The 21,953-nt window shown below is 39.0% G+C and overlaps 1 protein-coding gene across 2 annotated transcripts in view; it reads right to left on the bottom strand.

Moving 5' to 3' along the window:
- The window catches only part of LOC105193733, a 181,435-nt gene that overhangs the window by 82,276 nt on the left and 77,206 nt on the right, over positions 1-21,953 (bottom strand). The window contains exon 1 of one of the 2 annotated variants that reach the window (XM_011158299.3): positions 1,653-1,971. The exons of the other annotated variant lie outside the window; for it this stretch is intronic. Within the exon in view, the coding sequence (XP_011156601.1) occupies positions 1,653-1,743 (91 nt within the window). The 5' untranslated portion in view covers positions 1,744-1,971. Of the gene's footprint in view, positions 1-1,652; positions 1,972-21,953 lie in introns of those variants that run through there. 2 annotated transcript variants of the gene reach the window in all.

Here is a 21,953-nt window from a genome sequence, read left to right as displayed (position 1 = left end):
AGAAACGACTGCAATATTTCACTCGCTTCTGAAGAAGTTAAAGAGATTCCCTCAATAGGGGGAAGGGGGGGGGCGTAACTCGGTTTTATTATAACTTGGGCTAGCTAAATCCAATATCACTCTTAGTGCTCTACATATGGATAAACGGATGGAATTCGAGGATTCGAGAGAGAGACATGATTTGTGGCGCGCCGATAACGTCGGACTATCCGACACGACGTGTTATAGGAAACGCGCAAACCGTGTTTTTAGCATACGTTGATGCTGAAAAGCAAGCGGAACCCAACAGCAAACAGCGGGAATATCTCTTGACCCGCGCGTCTCCGCTCCTCTCCCGCAAAACCGCGCGCGCGCCGCGCCGATAATCCGTGACGTGAATTTCTCGTTCGATTTTACGGCACGACGAGACAATTTTATTGTGCGACGCGCGTCGTCCGCGGTTATCGAGGGCAATGATAAATTTTCAGATACCATCGAATTCTTGCCTCGATGTCGAGAGGCGAACGACACCGATGGATGGGGATGTACCGGCAACGTCCCGCAGGAATATCGCCGGTATATTCCACTTTTGTGTCGCGGCCATTTTAAAGGAGCTGATGAGATACTCCAAGTGACTTATGATCTATATAATATTCTCAGATCGGCTTAAATTCGAAAGTTATATATAATAGTATCTATTAACTTTAATCTTAGATGAAAATAGAAAGTTTAGAGAGCGAAGGATAATCCGTCACGTAATCACATTTTGAGATAGCGTCGACAAGCGAGCTATACCGAAAGAATGATTTTGCTGGAGTATCTGAAAATTAGCTGAATACAAAAAATAATTTGAAAATAATTTCATTGGACCATTAAAATAATTATGTATGGCGCTCAAGCAAGGCTGTGAAAAACTTTGACATTCTAGCAAGCAATTTGATTGCCCTACATAATTATTTTCGTGGCCCAACAAAATGTTTCTAGATCTGAATCTAGCTAAACTTTTAGACTGCTTCCACGAAATCCTTTTTTCCATTTACGGAGTTAAAGTGCAAGACCAATTGTCTCGTCTTAGTTCAAACATTTTAAAAATCTTGCAAATAAGTTTACTTGAACGTACACTGCAGAGTCGTTTTCCAATATTCCAATACAGATTTATAATTCATTGCCTGTAGTGTCACAATGTTGTATTACGATAATTTTACATCGTCCTGTTTCTAATATCTTATCATTAAATATAAGCAACTGCGAACTATCATTTCATCATAAGTTGTTTTTAGTTATTTAATTTATATTTAGTATTTCCACTAAACGTGGATATAATTGACTAAATCAATGTCACAAACAAATGACAAAGAAATTCTAAATCAATTCGATGCTGTTCGAGTACAAAGTGCGTTGGTTCGACGCGCAAAAAGATCTCCGCGACAGCTCAACGTTTATCTCACGTGGCTTTAAAACATTCTTGCACGACACCCGAGACCAACGTCAGATCTACAGACTCTTTGTGAGAAAGGTACTCTTTATCGAAAATCTCATACAAATGTAAAAGCGTGTGAGCCGTCGCGCTTCAGCACCCCATCCCTCCCTCGTCCAGCATTACGATCCTTCCCTCTCAGGTACATCGATAAGAAGAGGAACTGTGACTAAGACTGACTACTGTGCGTACTCACAGTTGTCATTCTTGCCGTCGACGCAGGCGGCACGCTGGCACAGCACGAGCGCCAAGAGCAGGAGGGCTCGAGTGCCCCCCGCTAGGCACATCCCTGCGGCGGCCTTATCGTTATCGGCACGCGCACATCGTCCACACCACCTCCGCGCAAAAGGCACAGATAGGGTCGTCGTCTCTTTCCTTCCTCGCACGCTCGCACGCTCGCACGCTCGCACGCACGCACGTACGCACGCACGCACGCACGCACGCGTGCACGCACGTAACACCACGACGAAGCAACCGCACCCCGCGACGTGTCCCGCGCGACTGAGCGCCTCCGCTCGGTGCGATTTTACGCGCGAACCACCTCCACACACATCGTTCCCAGTCGTCGACGTAATCGTCGTGGTCGTCGTCGTCGACGTTCAAGTGAAAGAGAGAAACTGAGTGAGGGACGGGGAGAGAGAGCGAGCTCGCGCGTGCGCCCTACGGATCTCGAGAAGGGTGTGGATGTGGACGGGGGTTGAAAGGACGTACTACGCCGACACCCACGCTCATTGTTGAGGCGAGTTAATGAGGACGAGCGTAACCGGCTTTTCGACCGGATTACGCTACGTCGCAACGCGACGCGGCGCGGACGCGCGAAAACGTATCGCGAAACACGTCGTCGTCGTTGCCCGGAAAATGCGGACGGAAACGGTGATGACGATTGGCTTGGGAATAAGAGAGAATCCCAAATGAGATCGTTTGCTACGGCGTTGTTCGTCCTGAGAAACGTAATCAAGTATACACTTGCGGATCGAGGTATTACGCTCTTTCTTTCGTTAAGGGAATCGTTGATAATCGACCGAGGCAAAAACACAATGAAAATACATTAATTCGTAATACATGAAAATAGCGTGGATCTAAACCGAACTCACGGAATCGAAGAAATCACTTGAATCTGTAAAGTTTCGTATTCATTATAATTAGTCGCGTTTCAAGAATATCTGCCATAACGAGATTAACTTCGATCCCGCCCGCTTGTATACTCGCGAGCGTTGCGGAAGATGAAACACGCGCAACTTTATGAATAAGTGTAATTATATAAATTCTAATTCCGAGACGTGAATTCGCGAGTTCACACAGGGAGGACGGGCACCCCGACGAACGTCGGGGCGAATAACTTTAAGTTGAACTTCGACGCGTGTTATTCCGGCGCTCTAAATATCGTCGCGCAGTCATAACCGAGCGCACGGAGTGTGCTCCTCGAGTGGAGAGGAGCCAGATGCTACACGTGGAAGTTACAACGTCGGTTACACGGTTCCCGCGCGCCGCACTGGCGGAAGCTGCGAATCGCGACCAACTTCCCCATTCAATTTCGAGGAAATTTAGAATTCGCCACGGACCCGCGGAGCAGCGTGCTAGCGCGACGCGACGGGCGGCCGGGCGGTGGGCCGGATGCCACAGAAAAGTGGAGGAATTGCAAATCTTGACCGCGTGACTCGCGAGTCGCCGGCACGCAAGGAGAAGTTTGCGCGGATCTGGAAGCGGATGCGGATTGTCGTCGGTGCATACGAAGTTATAATACCTCGGCGCCGAACCGTGAAGTCGACCGGGATAGGGAACCGTCAAAGTGCCAGGTGCGCTTTTGCAACGTTCTCGCTGATGCCGACGGGAAAAATCTCGACTGCGCGTTGTGAATATAAGAAAATTGAAATAACTGATATTACACGGATGGTAAAAATAAAATAGAACGCGGGACATGTGTAAAAGAAATCGATTATCGATGGAGGAAGATGTGTGCTCGGGCTTTATAGATTTTCCGTGCACATTTTGTTCCGGAGACTCTGCGAAAACTACTTGAAAAGCTTTACAGATGGAAATATTTTTCACGGAGATTAAATTTTCAGCGGAACAATTCTGCTGCTCTAGAAATACGAAGTATGACTTATTTTATGAAAAAGATTTACTAGTCAAAATTTAATTATTAGAATTAATAATATCTTTCAAAAGAAGACGATAACAAATTTAATTGTTTACTGTTACGACTAGCATTTAATTAAAAAACGTCGTATAGAATATAGAAGTAATTACACAATGCTTCCGTCTAAGTACGTTGATAAGTTGCAGTCGGTGAAAAATATAATTTAGGCATCTTAACCATCAGGGACGAACGGATTCAGACAGCGAGCGATTAAAACCCTTTTCTTTTGGGCGGAAAATTAGATTGCCGTCGGTGAACGGGGCGAGGTGACGAGATTAAGAAGTCGTCTGCGGAAAACTAAGGAGGTGCGAAAAGTCACCGTGGTAAATCTCATTTTATAAGCGACGCGAATGAGTTATTGTTCAACGACCAGTCGATTCTCTCCGTTCCGAAAGTGCTCTCGTCGGGGTGAAAAAAACTCGGCGAAAAATATTCCGCAATTGTTGCCGCGAAGTTCGATCGTGTAATTTTCCTTCGGAATTGGCAGGTTGAATTTTTCGCACGAATTTTTCGAGTTTGCTATCGGATAGAGAGCAGTCGGGAATCTCATTCGCGCGCGCGAATGGGATTTGATCTAATGTGAAAAAAGTGTGGAAGTTCACTGATAATTCCGTGATCGATTTGTTCGACGAGATCGTGCTTACCTTCGCAAAAGACCCCGGAATAATACGGAAATCGTTGTACGCGATGAAAGTGCTAATATTTAATATTGTCATTGACAACTGAGGCAGATAGTGATGCATATTTTATCATCGCTGACATAGGCTTTGCGCGCGCGCGACATAAAACTGAAAAATTGGTGTACTTTTTAATTTTTATCTCTTAAAAAATTCATAAAGAAGTTAACGTTTACATCGACGGATTTATGTTAAGTTTGAAAAATTATTCATGCAGCTTCACTCATATAAATTACATTTACACATCGAGACTTACCACGTTCTCATAAAACATTCAGCGTGTGCTTATTGCTTTAGCGTAAGTGTTACCGCGAGACGACTGTTTAGCAAGTTAGAAGAATCGCTATGTAAAGACTATAAACGAATGAATGGCATTATCGTGACATTGCCGATGATTACACGATTACATAAATCGACGGATGACGGAAGCACAATCCAGTCAATAAAATCCCCGCCAACTATTACAATGCCCACAATTTCCAGCTCCGCAGGTCGTCATACCGCAGCGTCATACAAGCGAGAAAAATCGATAACATACGACGTGTCCATCATATCCATCGTGATGTCGTGAAGCGATGACACGACAGCATATCGTAGCCAGTCAAAGGGTTAAATCGATACCACGATTTCAGACTATATCGGGAAACCCTTCGAATGGCCAAAGTGATATAATACGTAAAATGTTGCGCGTTTAATCTCACTTTATAAATGAGCTATTCACATTATTAACAACATTTCCTCTGGTCCGACAAATGAAAGATTAAATTATTAAAACAGGAAATTTTAATTGTTTTCGTTAACGATATTGTTTACGTTTTGTAATTTAATATATGAATTTCGTTAACACAATAATTATTGTCGTTTATCGATACAACGCAAAATGTGAACTCTAAGAAGCATTGATAATCGATATTCCGGCTGCGAAAACTGTCTTGACAATTGTACAAAATTTTTATATTCCTCAGTCATCTTTATTGCGCATCATTTTGCTTCTCTTGCTCTGCCTTTGTCTCGTACCGCTTTACGTATCGGCGACCGTAAAAATCTCTTTTACATAATCCGCAAACGTTTTATTACGCTTTTGAAGCGCCACTTATTAACAAGTCTTTTCTCTCTTTTATCATATTTCTCAATCTAGTTTTCATCGCGCGACGGCTTTTCGCGTACGCTGAAAAAAAAGCTTACACCGTTACGTATTTTAATAGCAGCGTTTTAAATTAGTATCTCGGTATTAAAGCGAACTCTCTCCATCGCCTCGGGTAGTTTTGCAGCGAGGCATTAAATCGGACGTTGCAACGCGAAATTTCGTTTTACAAAATTAAACGGGGAATGTGCATTCGGAAGAGTGCAACCACGCGACGCTCGTGGCTGCGAACTATCACGCTTGCATTCTTGTCCGCGGATTACATTTGCCGATTAATTAATCTTAATCTCGATTAACTGGACACAAAAGCAACAGCGAGCGCCGCGCGACTTTCTCGCATGTCTCTTTTGTAAGCAGATTTCGACGAAAGTCATGATTTGACGATAAAGCCGAGATCAAGATCATAATCAGAAAAATGTTTTGCTAAATATTTACCTTTACATAGTCACAAATAATTTCCGATCGCCTTTGGTGTTAACTTTTACCTTCACAAAGATTAAAGTCATTGACCTTTTTCGTCGTTCGATTAGTAAAAAAAGTTGAAAAGAAATAAACGTTTTGAAGAAAATCCACATTTTTGTTCATCTTTGCGTATATACTTTAGGATCGTGATCCAGAGTAACATTGATGAAGGAAGCGCGTGGAGGAAGGAGGGACAGAGCCTTCCTCCAAAAAGATTTAGTCTAATCCAAACTTATTTCTAATTTAAAACTGAGATTGGATTCGCCTCTGTTCCGCTCACACACTTTTTTTTATTTCATTCTCATAATTCCAATAAGCACTAAGATCATTACATCTATATCGAGATCAAAGAAATTTAGATTATCTTCAATACATTCATTAACTTGGAACTTTTTTTCTCACTAATCAAAAGGTCAAAGACCTTGATTTCCTTAGAGATCAAAGTTAACCCGAAGTCATTTGGGACTGGCTGTGTAAATATTTATCTCATCCTTATCTCAGTACTCGGCTGCGATACGGAAGAGATGTACGATCAAATCAAGTCCACCTTCTGCGGGACGAAAATTAATTAAAATGGAAATCACGAGAAGAAAGCAGCGGCGACGCGGATAACACATCCGACACGTATGATCTCGGAATCTCTGCCTCTCCTAAGCACTGCACGGACGCGTACCTAATGACACGCCATTTAAATAATTGCGCGTTCGCGAAATAGCTGGACATTTCCTTCGTGCTTCCTTACGTTTCTCCTCTTTCTTCGCTTCTTCTCTGTTCCTCTTCAGATCTCTTAGGAATAGTTAAATTCGTCTAGTACTAGGGATGGGAAAAATCGCTACATAAGCGCGACGAAAAATCACGTCCTCTGAAATGCAGAGAACTTGGTTTCAATTGGGTAAAAATTTTATTTCAATTTGGGGAAAAAATCGGAGTAGTAGTCGGACAGTAATTTTCTTTTACTGGGTAATTATATACAACAAAGATTAGAATTATTTTCACAATTCAAATATATGTATAAGATGACTAAATTGCCGATTCTTTTCGCGTAAGTTATTTTCGCATTAAGATCGCGTGCTTAGAACAATCGAAAAATAACGTATTTTATGCTCACATTTTTGAAGTATAAAAAAATTGAAGAGAAATGTTTAAAATGTGGATGGGAAAAGATTGTAGAAATCGATTCACTTTACGCAAAGGCTTATTAACTCATAAATTATGAAGATTATTTAAAAATTTCTTTACATCATTATAAAGTACATAAAATATTTTCTTTTTTTTTTAATGTAATTTTTTCATAATTTTTTTGCATTGTTTTTTTAAAATAAAAAATTTTAATAAGCTTATACGTAATACGATTTAAAATCTTCTAAATCGCACCACAGGTTGCTAAAATTGCAATGGTTCTCTATCGTTCATATATTGTACAGTAGCTCATTTCGTTCGACGTAAAATTTCATTCCGATAATGCCGTAAAAAAGTTTTTTTTTTATATATATATAGACATGCGCTGTATTTTCTTTCTACTTCATTCAATTTTATTTTATAGTCTTTATACTTTTTGAGTACAATTTATATAAATTCTGAATATCACTTTCCGTAGTCTCTTTTTTCCATTTTCCGTCCATTGTAAAAATAACTATTCACGGTAGTTAAAATTGCAATTTAGACAACGTCGCATAATTTAGGAGACCAAGATATTTTATAAAATTTTGTTTAATTTAGAAGCAAGAGAAAAAAGAAAACTTTAATTCTATTAACCTAATTCTGACAGTATTGCGATCTTTGCAAATTATCAAATTCCAAGCCATTTATCAAACTTTTTCTGCAATTTAGCTACCAAATGTGTCGAAAAATAGCCACAATATCATGACTTTTTTATGAACGTATGTAATTTTAACCGTGAACGTAAAATTCCTACTAACGATTCGAGTAAATAAATGAATCATCACAGCAATGGACATAGTTCTCAAATAATCCTGTAGAAACAAGTAGAACGGTCAAATTTTTAGATGAGGCAGTATTATTTCGCAATTTTCTCCTAATTATGTGAATCAAAGTTTTCTGGGATAAAGTGAAAATTCTAAAAAAACATCAATCCCTTATTTAGTATTAAAGCCACGTGGGTTTCTCCGCGCTTACCGTCAAAATAAGCATTATTCAAATCGCGCAATTATAAACCGTCTGTGCCTGCTTCCGTAAAATCTGCGAACGGGTGCACCGACGGCGGTAGAACCACGATAATTCCGCGCCACACCGCTAAGGTATTCCATATCTTTGAATAAATTTCGCGGATGTAATCCGCGTAAACGTAGACGACTGGTTTTAAGTGCTCCGGGCCGGGCTCGTAGCCCACGGAAATCGTTACGGCGCGTATTGTTAACGCGATGCATTCACACGCAGATCGCGAAATAAATTTGCATCCCGACGACAAGATTTGTCTCGATGCCGATCGTTATCGATGCGACTGTATCGCATCATAGAAAGGGCCAGCAAAGACTCTCTCTACCAAAATCGTTTACGCGTCTGTTGCATAGTTACGACGAGTCACGAGAGATGGAATTTCGATCAAATTTAGAACAATAGAAATAAATACACGGATAATATTATCCGGAATAAAATGGAAATTGCTTAATTTTTAAAAACGATCGATTTCACGAGTTATCCTTGGTACTCGTAATTCTGTCCTGTCTAAAGACATGGTTAATAATTTAATGATTATAGCAAACAAATTGCTGCTAATGCTTTACTGAAATAATTTATAGCCACTTGACAAACTCGATTCGTTTTATCATCTACATTTAGCATCGACGCTCTAAATTGCCGATTCTTTTCGCGTAAGTTATTTTCGCATTAAGATCGCGTGCTTAGAACAATCGAAAAATAACGTTAATCAATAAACTAATTCCATAGGGAATTTTCCCAATTTTATTTTAATACACCTCTCTCTTTCTCTCTCTCTCTCTCTCTCTCTCTCTCTCTCTCTCTCTCTCGATTTCGTGCGACAAAAGGCAAACTCTTGACACTTCATTTGCCAATTCTCGTGGAAAATAGCGCAGGATACACACGTCGCGCGACGTTTTTCTCGCCCTCTTCAGCATGCGCGGGGCTTACCGCAGAATTGGATCACGCGTCCGCTTTTTACTTTTTATTTCTGTATCCGCGACGCGCGCGTAGTTTTCGCGATGCTAGGCACGCGTCGCCGCTGAAAATCTCGTTTCGGAATCGATTAGAGTTCGCTACCTACCCTCCTCCTGCTTCCCTCCAGTTTTTGTACTGCCCCTAAAAATGTCGACGAAAATTAATCGTCCGTAAGGTCGGGGCAATAATCGTAAGCATCGTCGTTACTTTCCGAACTCTCGGCCGTTATTGGCCCCCGGCCATCCTGGTCTTGCCGTGGGAACGCGGAAAAGGCCGATGAAACGTCAGGTGGGTAACCTATGGTGTTAATCAAGCCTCCAAAACTGCTTTCCGAATGTGCTGAAACAATGCGAAACCGAGAATCGATCGATCGACGAGCAGGCGCGAACGTTTCGCAGCGGAATGTCGCCGTCGCCGAAAATATAATATTCGTAATTAATCGAGATGTAGATGCGTCATCTGAGAAGTCTCCTAAGTTTATCGGTTACTTAAGAATTAACTTTCACTGAGACTTTACGCGACGTCTATTGTTCCGACCCACTTTTAAGTTCAAATTGGTTTCTTCTAACTTTGATGTCCGCGCGCGCGTGCGCGCGCGAGAGAGAGAGATACCGAGCTTTAATCTCTCTACTATTAAAAACTGCTCCGGCGTTAAAACAAAATTGCATTAAAAAGTAAAATACGCCGGTAGTATAAACTACTCGGAATAGACAGAAATGTCTTCGCTGTTGTCTCCCAAGGTCAATAACACGCTTCACGAACGTGTAGCCCTCGCCACATCGAGGATTTTTCCGTCCGGGGGAATTTCATTTAATTAAAAGGATCCTCCACGCCCGCGTAATTCGGATAATACCGGCAAACATTCTGCCGATGGACGGCGGTAATCGAGGCTCGTCGTAATGCGAGCCTTAATCCCGGGATAATCTCCCGGACGGACTATACGTTCTATCTTCGAGATAACTGTCGCGTAATTCTGGCGGGTCTTCGGACGGAAAGATTAAAAACTTTCTCCTCGGCGAGAGAGAGAAAGAGAGAGTAAAAGGATCTTGCGTCGTCCGCGTTTTGCGGAATTCGCCGGGCACGATTAATCGAGGGGAGGCAAATCGTCGAAAACGCCTGATCGAGAAAAGATGATTCGTTCAGCCGCGCATTGATCGAGTGGAGAGCGACGTAGTCGCAGATTACTCGAGATAACTAAAAAAAGAAAGAAAAAAAAAGAAGTCGAGATGGCTCCTTCGAAGGAAGAAAAATTATTCGCCGCGCTCGCATGTTTATTAATACGACGATACGGCAGATTTATGGAGCATTCAAACCGCACGCGATAAGGTACTATTTGCATCTTCGAGCGAATTTTAATCTGAAATTCTCTAGAGATAAATCTACGTTGAACACCGAAAGAATTTCTCTGATAAAATAAATATGCTGAAACGTGCTTGAAACAATTCTTGATTACAAAACTTCAAATTTTATCGAAGAATTTTGGGGATTTATATTAGAAATAAAAATTTCAATTATTTATGTTATTTTTAGAAATAAATTTTCAATAGCGTAGACATTTTTACAAATATAATTACAAATTTATTTTTAAAAATTGTATTACATTGAGCCCATCGCTCATTGCTGATAACTTTGTATATTTAAAAAAAATTATATCTTACTGTTATATCTACTGCACCCACTTTAATTTCATTCCCATGGTATCGATCCGCTAAAATCGCTGGAGAAGAATTCGCCCTGGAATTTATTAAAAAATAAAAAAAAAACCGGTAACTGGGTCTCGCGCGAACTCCGACATTTGGCCGGCGAAAACATATGAAAATCTGGGACACGCTTTTTTATACGAAATATCGATTTGGCGAAAGCGGGGTGCGGATCGGACCCAACTATTCGCGTTGCGATCTGGAGCGCGGGTTTCGGGAACGGAAGGTGTTCATTCCGTTTTTATCGTCAATACCGGGAATGGAAAAGGGCAAATGAGACCGGAGCGAGAGAGCGTCTTTCAAACGGCGACGGCTTACGGTTTGAATCTTCGCGAGCGACGTGAATTAATTAAACTTTATTCAAAACCTATTCTCGACCTTGAAATGCGTAAAGTGCCTCTTTCCTCGAGTTTCCCGCCTTGCGAACCCTCGGCGAGGTGCAACGAAAGAATGTCTCGGAATCAGAGCGCAAACAACAAATTAACCGGCTGACTCGAAGTTGTAACGAGTTTCAAGAACGTCGTCGCCATTTGTCCCGGACACCTTACGGTAACTGTGCTCAACTCACAATCAGTCCAACCGTGCTTTCCTCCTTCCTCCCTCCTTGCTGCCTTTCTTGCCTCAGAGTAATGTCGAGAATAATTAAACGACCTGCAGACAGGTGCATTAACTGGCGAGCGGATATTCTACGACAAGGAAAAGAAAGATTCCTTCCCCGTAAATATGGTTGACATAATTCCTGAATAAAAATTTGTTTTACGTCGAAGCAAACGTTATCTTTTTTTTTTTGCTGGAAAGGAGGCTATCATATTCAGATACGAGCGTAAGCACAAAGATACAAGTTATTAGTTGCTTCGAATTGTATCAAGTTTCTCTGTGCAACGATATCAATCAGACAGAATGCGGGAGTTAAGGGTGCAGTTTATAGGATTCGCCATAAATACCGCTTTCGTACTCTCGATGAGAGCATTATAAATTGCAGACATGCTTGACTCGTGCTGCAAAACCCTCAATTAATACTCAGGTTCGGCATAACCGCGATCGTTAACAGCAATTTCATTCACGTAACGGCAATTTCGTAGTGAAATTTGTGCGCGGCGATAGCGAGAATAGGCTCCCTCTATTTTCTTCGCACGGCCGAAAGCTGCGAAATAGCTTCACCTATCAAACGAAACAGCCATAAATCTTGCAAAATCGACCGCATACCACGGTAATGCAAACACGATCGATCACGAGTACGACATGAAAAGTCGCGTAATGTCTCCCACGACGGGGCGCCTCCTTTTTTTTTCTGTTTCACCGTCGAATCGACGGCTTTCGGGATACCTGAATTTTATATGGATCCTCTCGCGACACGGTCGAGTTCTCACGTCGCCAATGGCGCAGCAAAGCGCGGCAAAATTGGAACTATATACCGCCGAATTTATGTGATTTCATATAACCGGCCGCGTGAATTCGCACGGTACTTTTTAGATTAATAGGTCAGCCGTTTTTAAATAGATGTGCGATTAAATTTCACTCACGTGAATTATCCAGACCTTTTGAATTGGAAAGTATATTCTTTTCATTTTATCTTCGATATCTTTCCAATAGAAAAATTCATGATATTACTTCGCCCACGGTCCGGTAATCCGCCGTTACGCCTCTGTCCCTCATCGAATCTGCTCACGCGCGTTTCGACGAGAAAATATTCGACAATGATATATCGCGTTAAAGCAGACTGCGACAGGAGCGGCGCGAGAGGTGCGGAAATGGAGGGGAAGGGAGGGAAAACCGACGAAATTCGTATTAGTACTTGTCAAAGGCAAGCAACGAGGTAGAAACGCGAGAGATCGGGAAGCATTTCTCCGGTTATGTCGAGCGGACGATTCGCATTTTCTTTCGCGTTTTTCTTCGCGACTTCTCGAGAGTTTTTCTCATCCTTTCGCCCCTCCCACGTCTCCCTCCCCCCCCTTGCTCCCTCCACCGCCGGCGGTCCACCTGTGCATAAAGAGATGAAAGACGTGTATAAGCTAAGAGAAATGTTTCTGCGCAGATGCACCGACCGCTTTTTCCGCGTAACTGCCATTACACGGTCGTTCTCGTCGTACTCTTCAAGTTGGAGTCGCGAAAGACGCCTTTTTACGCCCCCCAAGTTCTCCGTGTAACGCGTGTACGTATACGTTATCTCGATGCACAAGATGAGCGACGCGACGGTAGGAAATGAGGAAGTTGATCGTCGCAGGTGTTTTCTCTCAGCTAATATTGAATATGGTTGCGCACTCACAAATAAAAGTACACGGTTAAATTTATAATGTTGAATTATATTCCATTTGAGTTATTTTTCAATCGTTTGCAAAAAAATAGCTTTGCTAAAGAATCTAAAAATTTAGCTAGATATAGATATGAAAAAGAATTTTCTTAAACCAATCAAAATTTTTTGCAGCATTATCATGCTTGAATTTCCTTTATAATTATTTTGATGGTTCAACAAAATTATTATTAGATACGTCAGTAACCATTCTTTTCGTATTCCTATATGTCGCCACTGTTCAATATCATTAATTTATATAAAATAATAAAGTTAAACAATTTGACTTAAGAAATGTAGTAAATGTCACTGAAATTTTAATTTATTATTTACTTAGTGCATACATTAATATAAATGTTGATTACTTTGAAACTAAGCGGTTCAAATATAGAAGTAAGTTAATTAAATAATTTTCTTAACGTGTTTTTTGTTATAAAATAAATATATTGTTTTAAAATATAAATAAGCTTCGACGTGGAAGTTAAAATTAACAAAATGTTTAACGAGAGGAATTGATTTAAATTTGTTCTTTTAATATTTAACAATGTATGTACGCAAATATTTAACCGTGTACATATGTCTTTCCTCAATTTCCTTAATTTGCGACATCCATTCAATGAATTTAATTTAAAATCCAAAAGGAATCAGAATATGTGAAATATTATATTATATTAATTTTAAATGCATCCCGATTTTTTTTTTTGTGAAATGAGCCAATTAATAGGAACATCTTTGTCCGAGAAACTGCATTGTGTAGACTGCATTCATAATTGCTGCTTTCATAATTTTCCATTTTCCACCGCTTTCTACTCGATAATTTATGCGACTGATATATCTTACGCGTTCGCAGCTCCCGCGCTAACCACGCAATATTATCGCTGGCCAGAGTAACATACCTTTCTTAACGCGAGATTTTCGAGGCGCCGAGAAGCTGACGCTTTCTTAAGGGATGCGAAACTTTATCGGCGCGGAAGGATTGATTTAAAGTTAATGGCAGGTGACTGGCAGGATGGAAAGTGAGGTGGTGTTGCAGGCGAGAGGTGGGAGAAAACCTCTTCGACTCCATCAGCTTCCTGTTCCGGTATCTTACGGCGGAATCCAATTACCGATTTATTTTCGGGGACATCATCAAGCTAAAGGGAGAGAAGTGGTCGCGCGAGAGAAATCCTATCCTCTCGAAAGAGCGCACCGCATGCGACGAAACTGCAGGACGTACCGTTGCGATTGCAGTCCGGACAGTTCGAAAAAGTAAACTGCAGTTTCGTGTTTCTTCGAGCACTCGATCTAATTGCTTTCACCGCATTAAATCTCTGCGCGCGATTCATGGATATCATAACGTAGAACACCGTTGTGTGTGCACTGCAATTATGTGGCGGGTGTATTTCAACCGTGTCGCACACAATATTTTTGCGCCATGCCGTGAGTATCGCCCGCGGAACAATAGTCGTTGAATTGAATGACCGAGCTTTCATTTATATTCAGCTTCATTATTTATGTTATATCTATTCGCAGTCATATCACTTGCTGAATTTCTCTGATCAGGTTCACTGAATTTTTATACATTTTTTTTTTAACTGTGGCATCCTATAAATCTTCCGCTAAAGTGATTGCCCACCAGTTCGACACCAGTAAATAAAAGTAACGTAACGTCGCATGGTACTGCCTTGAAAAGCAAAATTAATTTTTATTTCTCAGTAATAAGTAGAAAAAGACGCGCAGAATATTTTTTAAATATTTATCTTCACACTTAAAAGAAAAAATGATCTGAAAGCTACGATTTTGAGAAAAGTAACGATGACGACAAAACGTTATTTTAATTTCGAGATTTTTAAAAATTTTGTCTTTGATTAATCAAAAACTATGAAATGTTGCAATAAAATATGGCGAATACACAAGAACAAAGAGACGAGCGAAATTATTATATGGAAAGAAAAATACCTCTAGGAAGGTGACGTTGGTCGACCACCTGCTCCAATTACGTTCATTAAATGTAAGTCACCCTTTACGCGACTTATCTTGTGCTTTCGCTATAAAACTTCTGCGGAAATTTACCCGCATAGCTTCAATGCATACGCGAAGAGTTTCGTACAGAAATTATTACACTGAAATTTATTGAATACCATAATCTGCTGTGTTTAAAACATTTTTATATGAGTACATACATCTATCAAGATATTATCAAATCGTGATAAAATAGAAAACAAAGACCGTCGTTGCCTGCCACCGTTTCTACCTTTTTATTTTTCTTCAACGTTTAAAATAATGTTTGATTACTTGATCAGTGAGAAAGGTAGGGCAGGACGTTATTTAATATTAATTAACTTTATTAAAATATTCGTATTCTGTTTCTCGTTGCATTTCATCACAATGATGTAGTAATTGCTCTTGTTGCCCGCGCAGCAGCCCTCTTATTATTTTAACGTTATTAAAATGAACCAGTAGAGATGTTTAATTATGAATTTGAGGTAAATATGTACATGGTATGCGTAATACTGCAATACTGTGCGCATACACGTGCGCGCGCGCGTGTGTGTGTGTGTGTGTGTGTGTGTGTGTGTGTGCGTACGTACGTACGGTAAAAGCAACCGCATTATTAGATAAAACAGAAGGCCGACGAAATGTATATGATGAATACAGATAACAGACAAATGCCAGCTCCGCGCGAGAGAAATACGGTTCTCTCGCTTATTATTGCCCGATTTATACGGAGTTTCGCTGACTACTAATAGATAGGGTTCCCGTATACACTTTACGAAGTATCTGGAAAGCGTGTAGCCATTTATGTACGACTACCGACTGGTTGCTAAGACGACGCCTTTTCCGGCAAAACTTTGGGGAAACTCTCCCGCCGTGCAATTCCAGTCAGCTCACGTTCTTCAATAGCTTCAACAGCAATAACTTTTTCGCGGATACCGCAAAACGACGAGGCATTCGTAGATCGATGACTCCTCGCTTCCCCGAGATCGCTTCGGAGTTCCCTTTCGTCCTGATTGCAATTAAATTTTCATTATTCATGACTCGATTGCATTATGCGTTTCGTAAACGCAGGATTGACAGAGGGGCGAAATCAATTTCGTATTTTAAATCCATCGCAATGAGTGACGCGAGAGATAAAATCTTTACGCGAACCAGTTCGATAATAATTTTACGTATCTGTTGTTACGTATTTGTCAAAATGATAAGACAAAGATTAAAACGATTTATTTAGTTTGAATCAATTTTGAAAAATTTCAATGATTAAAATGCACTGCAAATGCATAGATTTTAAATTTCTTTAATATTATTATTTTTATCGTTCGCTATTTTTACTCGCTGTTACAATTCGATTTAAATATAGGCCACTTCGATTCGATAACAGATTTCTTTTTAATGTAACGTAAACAAATCGCGTATCAATGAAATAAATAAAAAATGTCTTTATCACAAAGAAGAGCGACTTGCCTTGTTATATTTATTCCAATCTTACTTGCGATCTGCGCAAACAACTTTAACGATATTATGGTTTCATTTTGAGTTTAACGGACCATCGAGCAGCGGACTCGTCGGTTGGTTTCATAGAATCTGTAACATTCACATCGGATCCGGGTTTCCCTTAATCTCCCGCTCTTAATCCCGATTAACGAGAACGCAATCTTTTACCATGGCGGCCCGGTTGTGCGATAAAGAGGTCCCCAAGATAACTATAATTCCTGCCTTCCATTGTCTTTTAATAATTACGTCGGTGCTGCAACTTGTTAGATAAGATAAAATTGCCGACTACTGCTAATTACATGTATTATATGTTTAAAAATATCATTATACTCTTAGTTGCTGGGATTTAATCCTCTCGTGTCTGCAATACTCTCTATATAATTTTACAAGAAAATATATATATATATATATATATATGAATTATTAATTTATATTTATTTCTATTGGAATGAAAGCGTAGCTGTTATCTCTCATAGATAAAATATCAAGTCAATAATACTGCAACTTTAAATCACATTATTGGATTTCACGTAATTTGGATTTTCATTTTCCAAACATTGGACTTATTGCTTTTTCGTGACAAATTATTATTACATTATACTATCTATTAGCTTCTATTGTTATTTCACGGGCGTCCTTTTTTATTGCACCTGCGAAATTATCCCGTGAATCGCGCGTTACGTGAACAAACAGAGCGAAATCCGCATCAGATTTTTCAATTCGATTCTCACGAACAGGTAAAACGCGTCCCGTTTCTACAACCATATTTTTCCAATTACAACCAGCTGCATAAAAGCGCATATTGTTTGCCGTGCCGTGCGTTCACATCGCGCGATGTATGTACGTATGCGCGTCGCGATAACCGCATAGCGATGCGTGCTGCCGATAACTCAGACTCCCGTATATTGTAATCGCGCCACTTTCGACCGAAATACACATTGAATCCTGCCGTTATCCTACCATTTCTATTTTAAACCTTGCCAACGTAAAATATATAGGTCTTTATCCTTTGTTATCTGCATTTGAAACTATTGTTGTCATAAAATTCCACGAAGAAGAAGGACAAAGTGTTTCTTTATCTTGCACTACATTTAAAAAAATTAAATTAAATGAGGATTTGAAGAATTTCGCTTGAAAAATTTTTATCACTATTCTTGCATTCCGCCGTATCTTCATATTCATTCTGACGATGTAATTTTACGTATCCATTTTCTTAATTTATCTCGGAAATCTCGAAAAAAAAAGTATGAATACGCAGTAGATTTATTATCGCATCGAGCTTTATTTTCCTTTGCAAATGGCCTTCTTGATGTTGAACGATAAAAATCGCAGGGCCATTGAATAATTTCGTCCTTGTCTGAAAATCGATTTACGTCTCGTAATGCGTATTCTCAACTAAAGACATAAAATATCGGCGATTTTTAGGTCTTCAAAGCGGAAGAGATGTATCCATTCAATTAGAATCCTTCGTTAAAAATAATTGAGAATTAATGATAAAATTCACAGAGTTCAATGATTCAGGTATACTTTCTTTTAGAAGAAGATGCCAGAATGTTTTTTAAATGGATAAAACTTATTATTTTGAATTGATAAATTCAATCTTGAAATGAGCAAACAGCATCGTTTTTACTTATTCATGAAAAGCAACAAGATCAATAAATAATAGTGAACGGAGATTAATAACGAGAGAAGTAATTCTTAGCTACACTTGCGCATATGTAGATAATATGTTAATGCATGCTACCGAGCCGAGTTGCTATTCACCGCGCTAATTTTAGTTTCCCTAAGTCACGTATTCCACGCGTTTCACCAATTACTCATGGCATTCATTACAATCTGCGATCTTCTCATCTCGTCTCGTTTTTTGTCTCGCACTATTATCTTTTCCTACTTTGACATTATTGTGTAAATTTACTAACGCGGTCTAATTTAAATTTCATTTTGTTAAATTATTTCACGTAATCTTTAATATTAAATGAATCCGTTACAGGTATAATTTATTAACCAACCTTAATAATTAATAAACAACTTGTGATTTTTTAAACATTTTTTTAAATTATAATTTTATAAATATTAATTTTACCATGTAATTAAGCATAATACAAATATTCTTTATATTTATTTTTCAATTTATGCAAAAGCAATAAAAGCTAAAAAATAATATAATGTAACAATAATTTGTCATAATAAAAAAAAATGAGTCTGATGCTGTTTGAAATGCTACAAATTTAAATTAAAATTAATTAACCAAAGTTGTGATTTAAAGTTGCACATTCTTGTTGATATTTATTTTTTACGAGGTAAATTTTAACCTTGTGCTTTCATCATGCTGTACAATATTTAAATTAATATTTTATGCATTTTATATAAATGTTACAATTTGTACAGATGGAAAGATTAAAATACGATAATTAACGTCCCTCATAAAATGTATATTTTTTCCGTCGCTTGCGCAAAACCAGTCCATCACAGTATTACACGGCGTATTTACAACCCCGCGATGTATACCGGTTGCCAGATACACGAGCTCGTTTCTATCGCGGGATTAAAGTACCCTTCGCGTCAGCCTTAAAACCGTCGAGAGTAAGGGGCCAATTTGTTACGAGCCTCCGGCAGGATGTGTACCGCCCTCGGTGACGACGGTGTAGCGGCGGTCTCTGCACATCACCGTTTATAATTCAATCAAGTACCATATAAATCTGGTGAATCGAATGAACAGAAGTCACGTGAAAATTGCAATTTCCAGGTGAAATAGCGTTGCCAAGTGCGCGGTAATTAAAGATTCGTCGTTCGCAGAGTACAAGCGGTCGACAAAAAAGAAAATTGCCTAGCGTGAATAAGTTAAAACCTTTAATTGAATTTTGAATTTATATTTTTTAACTTTTTATTTTTGTTTCACTTATTAATTAATTATTACAACAGTTTCTTTTCTCCACGATAATAAACTTGTTACCTATTGCGACGGATGTGTCGAGAATGGGGAGGTATGCACCGAATGAGTGCGCGCTCACCTGATTGCACTGTTGTAAGTGCAACAGATTCGCTTGTAAACCGATCTCCGTCGTGGATTTCATTTATCTGCCCTCGCGCGCGACTCTTTCTCCGTCCTTCTCCCTCTCTCTCTCTCTCTCTAGGATAGATATTTGCAATTTAACCCTCTTCATTGCAACCCTTGGCATATTCTCCGACACTATTGCACACAATAGTCGACCATTCAGCGCGTGGAGATTTCTGGCGAAATGGTTCGCCTTACCTGGCGAAACCAATTACCGCGTAACCCGGCTAAACCCTCATACCCTCGATGTAGAAAGAAGAATGCAGCGGAACCATTGCTTTTCTTACGATGTAGAAAACGTAATGAAGAGAAACTTGTTTATCACGATCTCAAAATTAATCTTCTAAGGACTACAAAGAGGCATAAAATCGTTAATGCGATTCCGTCTTCTATACCCTCTCTTTGTATCTTCGCTCTTTATATCTGAGAAAACATGTATAGTTTCAGGAGAATTTTATTTTCAGCGATTCATTTCAGAGATTTCTCTCTTTGCAATTTTTTATATCTCGCGTGCCACCAGCGAAAAATTCGACCGTGCGACAGAGTATCGCACTGATTTCCGTCAATAGGAATGTTATTCGTTCGGAAATAATTCGATTAATCACTTATCGACGTATACTATGTCGATGCGTGAAGTGTATCTTTGCGTCGCGCGATAAATTTCATTTGACACATTTTTTTTTTTTTTTGTTACTTCCGCGAGAATATTTTTTGACTGATACGGGCGTCGTCGGTAAACTGCGCTTAACTCGCGAAATAATGGTGAATGCAGATTCGTAATTGTTCTGGAGGAAGCGTAATCCCGAGCGGAACCTACGCGCGATATCTTCCACCATTCGGCAAGCGTGACGTTTTAATTAAAATCACGACACGTATTACCCCTCGGAACGTTTAATTGCGTCTGTGATTAAATCTGGACGCCAAAACATTTCGTGAGAATGATAATTTTTAATTATAGCCGCCGACGTGCTCGCGACGCGGCTGTCGCAAATGAAACGCGCTTCCAATGTGTGAAATTAAAAGCTGGACTATTGAGACAATTCGGAAATTGTTATTTATAAATTGTCAGCCATTTCTCTGAACTTTAATTGAATGATTTGGAAAGAATATAACGGACAAGGATACATATCGCATATCGCTTTAAATGTCGAAACATCGAAAGATTCGTGTAGTGAGATTTATTCGATTTATAGATACACTAATTTCGCTTTGTACAAATTCGAACGAACACGGTCGCTTCTCATATTTTCCGCTCAGCTACCTCCATATTTCAGCGAAGTGCACTTAACGTCAAGTGTAGTCGCAGATTTGACAGAACGAAAGTGATGCATCGGCCGGTGACATATTTTCGATTGCATTGTAGATATCGCGCCTTTATTGTGCACCCCGTATCATGTATATTTAAGCGTTTATCAGATAAACTATCAGCATAAACATTTTGTTTTTTTTTACTTAACGTCTTACAATAAAAAAAAAAAAAAAAAAAAATTCTAAACGTTTTAAAATCTCGCAAATCTTTACAGGTAGAAAAGAAATATTTTAAACATTCACGAATAGAATTTATTATTATATAAACTCTGAATGATGATATCTTAATCCATGTCTCTTCATGATTCATAAGCATTAATATTAAAATTTATCGTAAATGATATTTATCGTAAAAGCTAATAATTCATTAAACATAATTTAATCTACGATACCGAGAAAACGATTTATTGAAAAGCTAAAATATTTAGCTAAAATAAAAGCTAAAATAGTCCGATACGTACAACCAAATGTTTACTGTTAAAAAGTTTATGAAATTCAATGTATTTTTAAGTTAAACATTAAATTTAATGTATCTGTAAATGTTTTCAAAAAATACCTGCTTGAAATTTGCTTCCATTACATTACATTAAATTTCGCTGCCTATTTTTGCAATGTTGAGTTAGTTTACTTAAGTCTTGATTAAAAATGAATTTAAATAGTCGACATGAATTAACTATATCTTCTTTCGTGCAAGCAAATAATTGTTGAATCAACCTAATGTTTATTTTGTATCGGATTAAATATTTTAGTTTATTAACAAATTCTTTTCTCAGTGCAAGTGCTACAATATAATCTATATTGTATAAATTATATTGCGCATCATATTTAGCAGCATATCATTTTATAATTATATATATATATATATATATATATATATGTATATATAATATTCTATAATTTTATATAGATTATATTAATTTTATACGCGATCGTAAATTATTCTCGATAATTTAGGTAATGATCAATATATCCTCGTTACGCGCTCACAGAAAAGTAACAGAACACGATATATCCTTCCTGTTAGAAGACAAGAGATAACGCAGAGGTAGAGCAAGGTGGTAAAATATCGCTACTTACGAAACTGTACGGAGAATCGGAAACGCTTCCGCCGGGCA

Source organism: Solenopsis invicta, chromosome 6 (assembly GCF_016802725.1).
Source record: "Solenopsis invicta isolate M01_SB chromosome 6, UNIL_Sinv_3.0, whole genome shotgun sequence".
NCBI classification, from domain to species: domain Eukaryota; kingdom Metazoa; phylum Arthropoda; class Insecta; order Hymenoptera; family Formicidae; genus Solenopsis; species Solenopsis invicta.
The sequence above is the reverse complement of the archived record's forward strand: the minus strand, read 5'-3'. Positions and strand labels throughout refer to the sequence as shown.